Genomic DNA, 13,385 nt, shown 5'->3' on the forward strand with positions numbered 1-13,385 from the left:
TGTCTGGCGTATATACTAAATTTAGTCCTGGTATCTATGATGAGTTTATTTACAACCACTGGATCGATGCCACTGCTGGTGGATATTTATTTCCCCGAGGGTATCACCAGCCCAGTAGTCAGCACTTTTTGTGCTGACATGAATTGTCATTGATATGGTTATATTCATAAATTTACTGTTTACAAATTTTTGAATTTTTTGAAATACTAAGACTTTTCTACCTCAGGCATAGATTACCTTAGCTGTATTTGGCAAAACTTTTAGGAATTTTGGTTCTCAATGCTCTTCAACTTCGTACTTTATTTGGCCTTTTTAAGTTTTTTGGATTCGAGCGTCACTGATGAGTCTTTTGTAGACGAAACGCGCATCTGGCATATATACTAAATTTAGTCCTGGTATCTATGATGAGTTTATTTACAACCACTGGGTCGATGCCACTGCTGGTGGAGATTTATTTTCCCGAGGGTATCACAAGCCCAGTAGTCAGCACTTTTTGTGCTGACATGAATTGTCATTGATATGGTTATATTTATAAATTTACTGTTTACAAATTTTTGAATTTTTTGAAATACTAAGACTTTTCTACCTCAGGCATAGATTACCTTAGCTGTATTTGGCAAAACTTTTAGGAATTTTAGTTCTCAATGCTCTTCAACTTCGTACTTTATTTGGCCTTTTTAACTTTTTTGGATTTGAGCGTCACTGATGAGTCATGTCATGTGATCTCAAAAACAATCATAAAAACTTCCACCATTTTAAGGATTTTGTTCTTATATTGTTTTTATAAATGTGAGAATGAAAAGTTCTGTTTGGTTCTAATTATGTCTTTTTATAATCACCCATCCTAATTCTAATAACTCATATATCATGTATATGATTAATAAATTTTTTTCCAAAACACCATGCCATAAACTAATGTTTTTTACAGACTTTGCATCTCATTAACTTTTTCTCAAAACATTTAGTAGAGCAAACAGTGGCGTAGCTTGCCTTTTGTTTATACCGAGGCGGGGGGTCAGGGGGGGCGCAGCTCCCCTGAAGCTATAGAGGTTTTTACAATTTGAACAAGAAAAAAATCGTTAAAAATAGTTGCTGTTCAGTGTTATTTCATCATAATAATGTTACTTATATGCCTTACTATCTATACTCAAAGCTGAAAAAATAACAAAATACGTGAAGGTATCACATTAGACAACCAATGAAAAGTCAGGTTCCTGACTTGCTAGCAGTTACAGAAAGCAGGAACATATATATATTGACATACTGTTCCCAGCAGAAAGCCAGCTCAAATGCCTAATGGCTGCCAATATATTTTCACGCCGTAGTACACTCTAATATAGTTGACTGTACCTCACACGTCATATCACAAGAAATCATGACCTTGCTCGGTGGATAGAAGAAACCTGTACAAAATGTTCAATACAGAAAAAAACCAAACGCAAATATTAAGGTTTATTTGTAATAAGTTTTGTGATGATCATTTATTTGGTCGTAGGTCACGAATCAACGAATTATAGATAATCACCACAAAATGACAGCTGGATTGAACAAACCAATTTCAGGATCAACTAGGAAAAAAACATATGCTACATGTAAAGTGTAGCACGGCACTTGTTTTAGTGGTGTATTCCTTTGAAGGTCTTGAAATTACATATTGATTGATTTTTTTTAACTTTTTTTTTCATTCACGATGAACATGACAACTGGTGAATAACTAACATTTATTTTATTCTGAAGTCTTCATTATATATGAACAGTATTTGGTTGGTTTTTTTTTTATATATAAACTGACATTATGTATTAACTAACAGACATAGTTCTCTATAATTAGTGATTCCTTTAAATATTTTAAATTCCCTGCTTATGAAAACGTACTATGAATTTAAAATAGCGAGAATAAAACTTGAGAACCACAACATATAAATTATTTTCTGTGCACTATAATATATAAATGCATATTTTGTTTTGTTTAGTACCAAAGTCAATGAACATAGTCGTAGGGGAACATGTCAACGGTTATAAATGAGGGTTTGAATGCTTAGAATGGGATTATCCAATATTTATTTTTTAATCATTGTCGCCCATAATTTGATTTTCCTTTATTTTATAATTAAGCACCATTTTAAATCCATATTCTTTTAAATTTAAAATAATTTGAGGGCCGATTTTTCTGTTTTTAAACCTAACCCAGGCCCTCATATACTAAAAATTATTCTGACACAAAATTAACTAATTGACCTAATTCAATGGCTGTAAAGTGATTTGATCGGGTGACTCGTGAGTTGCATCCTCATCTATTCTACTCACTGTTTTCGCTTGCAATAGGTAGGAAAAAATAAATCTGTTGTCGTTTCCTTTTACTTTTACAAATTGAACTACAGAAAACTACCGTAAAGGGTATTTCCATGTAGAGGAGGGAAAATTAATTCACATGTTCCCATAAGTCTTGAATAATTCGTAAAGGGTATGAATCAATAACCGCGCCAACAAGACATAACAAGTTGCTACATTATTGTTTAGTAGCCAGTTTGCTGCAATAATCATTTAAAAGAAAATACAGTGAAGGAACTTTTTTTTTTTACCGAGGCAACTGCCTCTGTTGCCTCAACGTAAGCTACGCCCCTGGCAAAGTCATATGTCTCTCACCATGATAGTTATTGCAGCAAAACCAGATATAATTCTAGGCAGTCTGGATCGCTCAGGAAAATATGGTTCCTTGACACCTGTGATAGGGTTCTTCTCATATGTAGGAGCTTTGACAACATACTCTGGTCTTGGTCTTTCCTGGAAACATACATCATATATCAAACATCATTGAGGTAGTGAATTTCATTTACCACAAGACTTAGTATTCATTTACCCTTTATTTTTATATCACAACTTGAAATTCAGATCATGATTAATTAAACCAGATTTTAAGAGTCACTATTTATCAAAATGATGGACAAAGGTAATATTACCAATACTATTTACCACAAATCACAATTTATCGTGTCATCTAAAATTTCTGAAGAAATTATTCATCATACTTTTACCATTAAAATTCTAATTAGTGAATGGTTATAAAGTTTAAAAAAATTAAAATTTTGTATTCATTTGCTGTTTTAATGTCTACACATCAATATCTTTATGTCTGTTAAGAGCTGTGTCTCTCCTTGCCAATAGGTTCTATCAGCAATCCACAATAAATAGTAAAACTTAAACTGAAATGCCAACCTTCCATTTTCATTTTTTTTTCAAATGATTGAGAAACAAGAATGTGTCCGTAGTACACGAATGCCCCATCTGCACTATCATTTTCTATGTTCAGTAGACCGTGAAAATGGGATAAAATCTCTAATTTGGCATTAAAATTAGGAAGATCATATCATAGGGAGCATGTGTACTAAGTTTCAAGTTGATTGGACTTCAACTTCATCAAAAGCTACCTGGACCAAAAACTTTAACCAAAACTTTAACCTGAAACGGACGAGTGAACGAACAGACGGATGGATGCACAGACCAGAAAACATAATGCCCATAAATTGGGCATAAAATGCTGACCTCTTCCTCTTCAAAGTCCAGTACATCCCAGTGATGAGCAAGACTTGCATTCTTTCTTTTCCAATATTCTAAAAATGTCACAGCTGTGGAAATAAAAGAAATTATTCCATATTGATAATACTTTCGTACAGTTTTCTATATGAATGGGATTTTGAATAAAAAAGCATATTCACCTGAAAAAGTGTTATTCACCATGCTAAACATCACGCACTTTTACATGCCAAGTTATGGTAAAATGTTTCATGTAAAATTTGTTTTGGTATAAGTTTGTCATTAAATACATTTTCTTCTCTCAGAATATGGAATAAAACAATTACTGTCTTTTGTTTCGGTAAATATGGGGTTTTAATTGACTTTTGAGAAACTGATATTCACTTCGGACGTCAGCCTCAGTGAATATCAGTTTTTCAAAAGTCAATAAAACTGCATATTTACTTCATCAAAAACAGTAATTGTATATTATTCATATTGATAAAACTTCAGTAGGGTTTTCTATATGAATGGGATTTTGAATAAATAAGCATATTCACCTGCTGAAAAAGTATATTCACCGAGCTAAACATCGCATGCTTTTACATGTATAATTTTGGTAAAAAACGTTTGATGTACAAGAAGTTTTGGTAAATAATTTCCATTACATACCTTTCTCTCCGAATATGGAATAAAACAATAACTGTCTTTTGAAGAGGTAAATATATGGTTTTATTGACTTTTGAAAAACTGACATTCACTTCAGTCCTTGGCCTCAGTGAATATTAGTTTTTCAAAAGTCAATAAAACCACATATTCACCTTATCAAAAAACAGTAATTGTATCATATTTCAGAAATTTGTCAAGAATACATGTCTGGGAATAAATAATTACATGTGTATTCAAACACTGCTGATATATAGCATAACATAAGAATTTGTTCAAAACAATAATGCTAAATGTAAGTTTGTCATATTTCCTTTGTTTTTTTCATTGTATGATTCTTTTCTCTTTCAGTTTGTATGAGATAAAGCTACTTACTAGGAATGGTAAGGGTCAGTGGATGAGCTTCAGGGAAAAAAAATGATTTTCTGTGAAAGAATTTATGTAATGTTTGTATCATTTTTGTATTGTAATGCTTGTATCATTTTTGTATTGTAATGTTTGTAAAATTTTTGTGTTGTAATGCTTGTATCATTTTTGTATTGTAATGTTTGTATCATTTTTGTATTGTAATGTTCGTATCATTTTGGAATTGTAATGTTTTTATCATTTTTAATTTAACATTGATCACAGAAACAAGATTGACTTCAATTACTATTGATACAATTTTGAAAAGAACTGGACATAAGTTATCATTTTGAATTGTTTGACATCTGTCATTCAGGGGCCTTTTAAACTCTGAAGTATGGGATTTGCTCATTGTTGAAGGTCATATGGTGACCTATATTTGTGAACTTCTATGTCATTTTGTATCTGATGAAGACTTGTCTTATTGGCAATCATACCGAATCTTCTCTTTTATGTTTTAACCTTTAAGATTTACGTCGCTACTTTGAGGGCAAAGTTGGTGCAATTCGGATAAAATGATGTTATACCTTTAAAAACAAGGAAAGTGGTTGATGTTGTATATTCTTCCAAAGCAGTGGATTAGGAGTGCAATGAATTTGAGGGCAAAGTTGGTGCAATTCGGATAAAATGATGTTATACCTTTAAAAACAAGGAAAGTGGTTGATGTTGTATATTCTTCTAAAGCAGTGGATTAGGAGTGCAATGAATTATTTAAGACTTTTAAAAAATGCCACTATGATTTAAACAAATTTAAATACAGACAGTGGACAGGGGCGGGTTACAATTTTGGTGATTACATTTCTATTTTTGTTGAGAGGGAAAATCCCAAATTGTGGTAATTAATCCAGATTAATTATCCTGGGTTAGACCAGGAGTATTTTTCATAGTGTGAACATGGTATATGAGATACTTACCCCAAAATGATGTGAAGACAGCATACAGTACTGTACCAGGATGATCAAATAAATAGGATATTTTAACATAGATACACACATCAGATATGTACCAATATGGACAACCTATATTTTCTGGACAAATAGGACACATCTTAAATGTCTCGCCACTGTTACAAATTTCATTTCTGTTAAAATAAAAGATTATCAATCAGTATGTTAAGCAAACCAAGTATTTATGTTTCTAACCTTTACCCTTATTGTGCTACTATATAAAAAAGAAGATGCCGTATGATTGCCAATGAGACAACTCTCCACAAGAGTTGAAGGGACCAAAATGAAAATTAACATTTATAGGTCACCGTACGGCGATCAACAATGAGCAAAGCCCAAACCGCATTGTCAGCTATAAAGCCCAGAAATGACAATGTAAAACATTCAAAAGAGAAAATTTACGGCCTTATTTATTTATAAAAAATGAACGAAAAACAAATATGTAACACATAAACAAACGACAACCACTGAATTACAGGCTCCTGACTTGCTCCCGACTATGATAATTAAAATGCACTGGTTTTTGGTCAGGTTTATGTTACTCAGTCTTTATTTTTCTATACAGTGTTTGGTAGACTGTCAGGGTTTTTTTTTTACCACAATTTTGTCAGACTCTTTGACTTATGAGTTTTGATTCTCCCTTTGATATTTTCACCTCTTTCTATCAATAAAAGCATGCACACATGACAAATATAACAAGACTTTAAAAAAAAGATGAATTTCTAACTCATGTATTAAAAAAGTTAATTATAACTGCTTAATCTTCACAAAGACTGAAAAATTGTCAGTTCACTAAAGCTCAGTTAGACAACCTTTCAATTTCTAGGATTAATCATTGTAAATAATATTTTAAATTATTCTGTAACTTTTTCACCATTATATGCATGTATACATACAAATAGTATCAACAAACACGAGACATCAGTAACATTTTATACCTCTCCCACTCATAAATATAATTGATATGACTCTATGAATAAAAATCAATACTATATAACACTCAGGGGATGATTTTGATAACCAGTTGGTAATATTTACTTTGAATAGAAAGTTGGATTTTAAAATTGTGCTTTTTTAACAGTTCTGAAAATCTTTTGGTCCTTTCACAAGTGTTTCTAAGATAAATACTTCAGACAAATTTGAACACAATGTTATGAATGTTTCAAGATGTTAGATACATGGGTTAATGTTATACTCACGCTGGCACATTAGATGTCATAGTAAAAACACCATATAAGAACACAATTACACCAATAACAGAAGCTGGCAATAACCAAGCTGTATAAAAACCTACAATTAAAATCAATTATATTATTAGTAAAGAAAATATATTCAACAACTTAGTATACTTACCCAATTTCTGTACAACTGGTTATTTTTTCTCCATAATTTACCTAAAGGTGCAAGCTTAAGCATTACAGTTCTGGAAATTCTGAATTCCGTAACATTAACAAATACGGTAACAGTAACTGAACCATTAACTAATTTGGTAACTTCAGAATTTATTTCGTTTTGATATTTATAAACATATAAGGAAATGATAAGGATTTTGGAACATTTGACATCGGTTTTCATCAACCCATAGGTAGATTTTTATTTTACCAGGCTATAGCTCCATCTGAAATTGTTCCCAGCATGCCAGTTTTTATTTATAAATGCCAAAATCAAATAAACACTGAAGTTACCGAATTGGTAATTGGTTCAATTAATGAATTTGGTTACTGTTACTGAATTTGTTAATGTTACCGATTTCAGAGATTTTCAGAACTGATTAATAAGGTCAGTCTCTTGACAGAGAGAAGTACAATTTTACAATCTTCAGTAAATATCAAAATTAAACCCTGCTTCCATTTATCTTCTGCCATTAAGGAATATGGAGGGGGCCATAAAAAAAAAAGACAGTTTGTCTGTCCATTCATCTGTGCTTCTGACTATTCACGTTTTTTCAGGTGTTTTGTTTTTGTCATTATGTTAAGACAGACTGTCAAAATTTGCCAATTTATTAAGTTAAATGTTTGTGTAGAAAACAATTTATAAATTGTAAGCAAAAAAACTTAGATCAAAGTGTATTGGACTAGATAAGCAGATATGTAATTATAATACTTTACCTAACCATGCAAAATATATTCCTACTTTTTCTCCAAAATATTCCCGTATATGGTCTAGTGGTTGGTACTTAAACCATTTGCCCCACCTTGCCCAATATTCATATAATATTTGTCTGTCGTTTAGTTTTTCAGGTCTAATTGGTTGCTTTGGTTTCTCAAAAGTTCCCTGCAATAAAAAAAAAACATTCTATGAAGTAAAAAATATTACAGAAGAAATCAAAGTATTTGTAATCAGTTAATCCAAAGTTATTCTTTTTTATGTTGACCCTAAACAGTCTAAGAGTCTTTGGTCTTTGCATCCAATCGCTTCAATATATTTTTCATACGTTGTAGATTTTTAATAAATTTGTTAAGAACTTGAACTGGCATGCCCTCTTTACAATAATCCTTCCTATTAAAATGTTCAGCTAGTCTTTTTTCCATGCTATATCTAATATTTGTCATACATTCTTAGATTCTGTCATTGGGGATCTCTGTTTCTCTTACATAAACATAGTTATCATATTTTCATTGTGTACAAGGTTTACAATTAAGTTTGAATCCATTTATACTGTGGATTCATTTCTTTGCAAGGGTACCAATTTTTTCGTGAATTGCTGAAAATTGCCTTTTCATGGATATGTGATTTCATGGTATTGCCAAAGTCTGCATACAACCTGAAAATTTGTATTTCATTGAACATTTAAATTAGTGATTCACCTGTACCCACTAAATCCACGAAGATTGGTATCCAACAAATAATAATGAATCCACAATATTGTCTTTGAAATCGAATGTCTCAAGTTTAATTTCTCCTTCATTTCTATAAATATTTCACAATTTCGACATTCTTCTATGCATGTTTTGATGATGTTATTGTTGCTAAGTAATTTTCCTTTTATTAAGTTTCCCATGTACTTTTTTTATTCTAAGTTTCTATCTCTTTAATGTAAGCTGCAAACAGTGGTTCTGGAAAATTTTCTTTCATAAATTCACAGTTATGTGAAAACATTAATCCTATCTTTCACAATGTCATGTATATCTGGTTGTAGAAAGGTATGCATAATAATAAGTGTTGTCTTAATGATATTTGATTTCCTGTGTAATAGTTCTTTACTATTAATGCTGTCATCTCTTTTTAGTTTTTAATAAATTTTCTATTGCAGATTTTTGATCCACAGTTGTTTTTTAACTTCTTGTCTGCATGGTTCTTTGATAGCCTTCTTCACTCTTGCAAATTCTTCTGAGTTATAATACAGAATTGCTCTTTATACCTTTTTCAGATGATAACAGCACAATTTCTGTGTCGTTTGGTCTCTTCTGATTCGTCTCATTGCAATCATACCACATCTTTCTTATAAGTTATATATAGAAGTGTTTGTTAGTTGGTTTCTGTGAATCTCACTTCTACCCTCATGTTGTCATTAATCAAGTTTGCCAAATCATAAATTCCTAAATCTCCCCCCCCCCCCCCCCCCATCCCCCTTTTCCCTCCAAATATTAACACTAGCTTACATCATGTAAAGCATATGCAGCTTTATATATCTCCTCTTCTAGTAATCTCTCGACTCCAATCTCTGCATGTTTACGTTTACCATACGCTGTCGTTGCTAAGATCTCCCACACTATCCTACCTCGTTGTGTTATTGAGAAATATGTCTCCTGATTATCACTTCCTAAAAACCTGCATAGAAAATTAAATTTTACATGACAACTTATTTCAATATTATTTATAAATCATAAATTTTCAAGTCAAATAGAATCTAGAAAAGAAATGGGGTATATGTCAAAGAGAAAACAATTCAACAAAAGAGCTGATAAAAGCCAAAGGCCACCAATGGGTCTTTAACACAGTGAGAGAATCCTGCAACCAGATGATGTAAATAAATTATTTCTTAATATGGCAAACAGAATGTTGTTGCTCTGACACTAATGTATATGATAACAGGTTGATAAAAAAATTCAATGTTTTAAAAACAATAATATAATTTATCTGTGAGACTGTAAGATTTAAATATCTCCTATAGAGACAATTTTAAGTCACACTTTCTCAAAAGCTCTTATATTGAGTGGTGATAACTTTTGTCGAGATGAATAACTGCAATATAGTATGGTTGTTTTCATGTATTGGTTATTGCCTAGTACATTGTAGGTCTATTTGTCTCATGTATATCTTAACAATATTCTGTCATCCAAATTAAACTTGAACTTTAAGGTCATAGAGCAATCAGATGAGTGTTTTAGTTAGTACTATGGATTAATTTATTTTCGTGGATACCAATATTCATTCACTTGTAAAAAAAAATGTTTTTGTGGATTTTCAATTTCATTGATGTTCCAAAAATTTAACTTAGTTGAACATATACAATTTGGTGGAAAAACTAAACAGACAAAAGCCACCAAAATGTTCATCCCAAAATATACCTGGGCTCTCGGTCATAAAACTTTACTCAGTATTCCGAGTACAAAATAAGTGCTCGAAACACAAAATCCAGTATTTTGATTGGTTGATTCTTGAGTCTGAGTACAAAAATCGTGCTGGAAAGTTTTATGACCGCAAGGCCAGGTATATAAACTTTAAATCATTTATATATGTCTCATTTTAATAACCTTACCTATTCAATTTAGATTTTTTAAAAGCACATGTATAATAGTCTAATGGTTTGTTAGGAACTTCTTCAGCCATCACATTGGGTATTCTCAGCATCTTAAGGATTTTACCTGACCAGTTATTTGAAGGGTTTGGATGTGCCTGAAATAGATAAAATACAATTGTGTCAAGATAACATAGGGTTCAATTCTAGATTATGGTAGTGTGTTTGCCTCAATTGGGTGAGGATGTTGGTTGGTTGTAAGTGTACTTTCATTCCTGTGTGCACAACTGTCAATAAATTGCATGCACCAGTGTATTCCTTCATCACCCTAGTGAGTTTATTTCTTCGGAAATAAAACCCTAGGTAAAATATGCCAAGAAATGTTTGAAGTAGGGTATTTCTTCCAAAAGGAATAAGTACACTGCCGCAAAGGTTCACAGTTACACATCTTACTAATGATAAGGGTTGTTTAGAAACAAATTAATCTAAGAAAAATATTTGTGCATGTGCAGTTTCTTATTTGTAGCATATATATATATATAAAGTTCATGGTTGTTAAAAAAGTCTTATTATATGAGGGTCTGTGAACTGAAGATAATTCAATGAAAAGAGAAAAAAATTAAAGAAAATTATGCACCTAATTGTAACTGGTTGCTTTAATTGTACTTTAGTTAGAATATCTATTCATAGCATATATAAGAAATAAGATGAAAATAGCCTTTCTTTACTTTATCCATAGATGTAATACGGTATTACATTTATACTCTATCAGACTGTCTGAGAGGGACATCCGATGGTTTATGTAAATTGACAAATCAAAGACTAACTGACTGAGAAACAGCAGGTGTCTCTTAGTGATATTAACCATTATTGAGAGTGAAGTAATGATTTGTCACCACCAGGAGTACTTGGTTTAATGAACAATTCTTCCTACAAAACATTGTTTATGACATCACCTAATAAGAGTACCATCTTACGGCAAAAACTGTAATGACCAATCTTCACCACCTGATAATATTTTGCAGAATGAAGTTAACAGCAGAAAATTTAGAAAAAGAAGTTTGACCATGTTACATATTCATGTAGAGGACCCGACTTACGGACTAAATGTTTAATAAAAAAAATAAAATTATGATATTTCATATGACTTTAAGACAAATTGTATTCCGGCCCAATTAAATTTGTCATTTGTCTCATCAGATGTCAAGCACAATTTTCAAACAAACGAGAAAATTAATCATGTGCATGCCTAACACAAGAACCCTGTATGTCATACATTGTATCTTAATATGTTTTGTTATTTGGAGAATTGAGTGTTTAGTTTCTCACAATTTAATGTATTCACAGCATTGGTTGAAATCATGATGATTAGAGCTTAATTTGTATCTGCATCATTACCAAAAAGATAAATTGGCAATAATAAGGACCTATTCTTCTTTTAGAGATGATATATGTGTCATGTTATTCATAAGTATTTGTAAATTATAAATAAATATCAATTAAAGTTCAGCAGAGTATTTTGTTTATCAATAATTCTAAAAGAAACTTGAATTTTGTTTTCTTTAAACTTAATAAAACCAAAACTTCATCCGAAATGCATGTATAAAATCGAGATGATGTGGTATGATTGCAAATAACAAACCCTCCACCCAAGACAAAAGACATAGAAGGTTGCATGCTTTGGTTATGGATTTAAGCTTCAATTGTAAAGTACTTCCTTAGAGATTTATTAGCCTATTAGGTAGTAATCCTAGGTTTACCTGACAAAAGATATAAGATAATAAAACACAGACATCTAATGCTTGGTTTGCATGACAGATATATAATCATACATCAAATTATACCTAAAAGATATTATATTGTAGTGAAAGGAAACAGAATAATTTTTTTACCATTAGTTTATATTTTACTGGCAGAAATTCCCAAGAAATATCTTTGATCTGACTTAAGGCCCACACAATAATGGATATATACAACATGAATATTAGCTGTAAATGTTGTCTCAAGGCCAATAAAATGGTCATTACCATTTGATATAGTAGAACCAAGTGTTATGTAATTCAATGTACTATAATTTGAAATGTACTTAAAACATTATAGGAAAGCATCTTTAAACACTTTAGATAGGTTCATGAAAATATTGGATTATTAAGTTCTTTACATTTAGTCCTAATAAGTTTATAAAGAACCATCGGCATTGCATTGCATCATCAACAGTTCATAACTTGATCTGTACCTCTTCTGCTTATATTGATGTTTTTTAAAGAAAAGCTACAAAAATCAAGATAAAGGTCATATGATTGTTTTATCTTTCATCTTTTCAACTGTTTAGATTTTATCATACATCCTTGGCTTTCAAATATTTGGAATTGAGCGTTGAACATCATTCCTGATGAAAGATTTTTTTAACGTGTTGTTTTCATTTTTTTCATTTATTGACTACATATTTTGCATTTATTTGCAGATTTTACTACCAAACCACCAATAATTATCATGCAAAAGGGGATTCATGTGTGGAAAGTATACAAAATATTATTTTTATTATTTTTTTCAGAAGGATAAAGCTATATTCAACTTCTATCCTAACTCAAATGATTGGAAAATATTATACAAATTGAATGCAGTTATAAATATTCTGTGATCATGGTAAAGAGAGACAACTCTTAGATCTACAATGCACTACTTTTGAGTCTACCATGAACAGTCAGTATGAGAAGAACCATTATCATTTAAATACTGTGTACCTAATAGCATAATGCTGCATATCAAAAAATAAAACTAAATAGTTGTGTTTGCTGCCATTCACGTCATTAAATAGACTCTGGTGGATAGTTGTCTAATAATGATCAATAATATAACATCTCCATATTTTACACTTTTTCGTATCTAAAAGTTTCCCTTTTTATAAATTGCATGATTCAGATTGTTAAACAGAATGATACTTAATAAGCAAACAAATGCCCTACCTAACATGAAATGAGTAAATACTACTTCAAAGGAATAAAATCTTGCAGTAATTTAAATATTTGAAGTACTTGTTATTACGTAATACAAGTTTTGTTAATTAAGATGCATCTGAACAGAATTATACCGTCTGACTTGAACACCCCCAACTAACTAAGAGTCATATTGCAGAATTGCTGCAACAGAGATGTTATTATTTGTATTGTGAT

General features: G+C 31.1%; 1 protein-coding gene across 13 annotated transcripts in view; it reads right to left on the minus strand.

Annotated features, from left to right (window-relative positions):
* LOC139501799 (anoctamin-7-like) overlaps window positions 1-13,385 on the minus strand; it is an 88,220-nt gene that overhangs the window by 18,329 nt on the left and 56,506 nt on the right. For all 13 annotated transcript variants that reach the window (XR_011658658.1, XR_011658657.1, XR_011658660.1 and 10 more), the window contains 7 exons: window positions 10,234-10,370; window positions 9,134-9,302; window positions 7,640-7,805; window positions 6,731-6,821; window positions 5,499-5,665; window positions 3,544-3,626; window positions 2,647-2,784 (listed from right to left, as the gene is read on the minus strand). Coding sequence is in view for 9 of the 13 variants with exons in the window: in XM_071291013.1 (XP_071147114.1) it covers window positions 2,647-2,784; window positions 3,544-3,626; window positions 5,499-5,665; window positions 6,731-6,821; window positions 7,640-7,805; window positions 9,134-9,302; window positions 10,234-10,370 (951 nt within the window). In the remaining 4 variants the exon portion in view is untranslated. The remainder of the gene's footprint in view (window positions 1-2,646; window positions 2,785-3,543; window positions 3,627-5,498; window positions 5,666-6,730; window positions 6,822-7,639; window positions 7,806-9,133; window positions 9,303-10,233; window positions 10,371-13,385) is intronic.

This window comes from Mytilus edulis, chromosome 13 (assembly GCF_963676685.1).
Source record: "Mytilus edulis chromosome 13, xbMytEdul2.2, whole genome shotgun sequence".
Classification (NCBI taxonomy): Eukaryota; Metazoa; Mollusca; class Bivalvia; order Mytilida; family Mytilidae; genus Mytilus; species Mytilus edulis.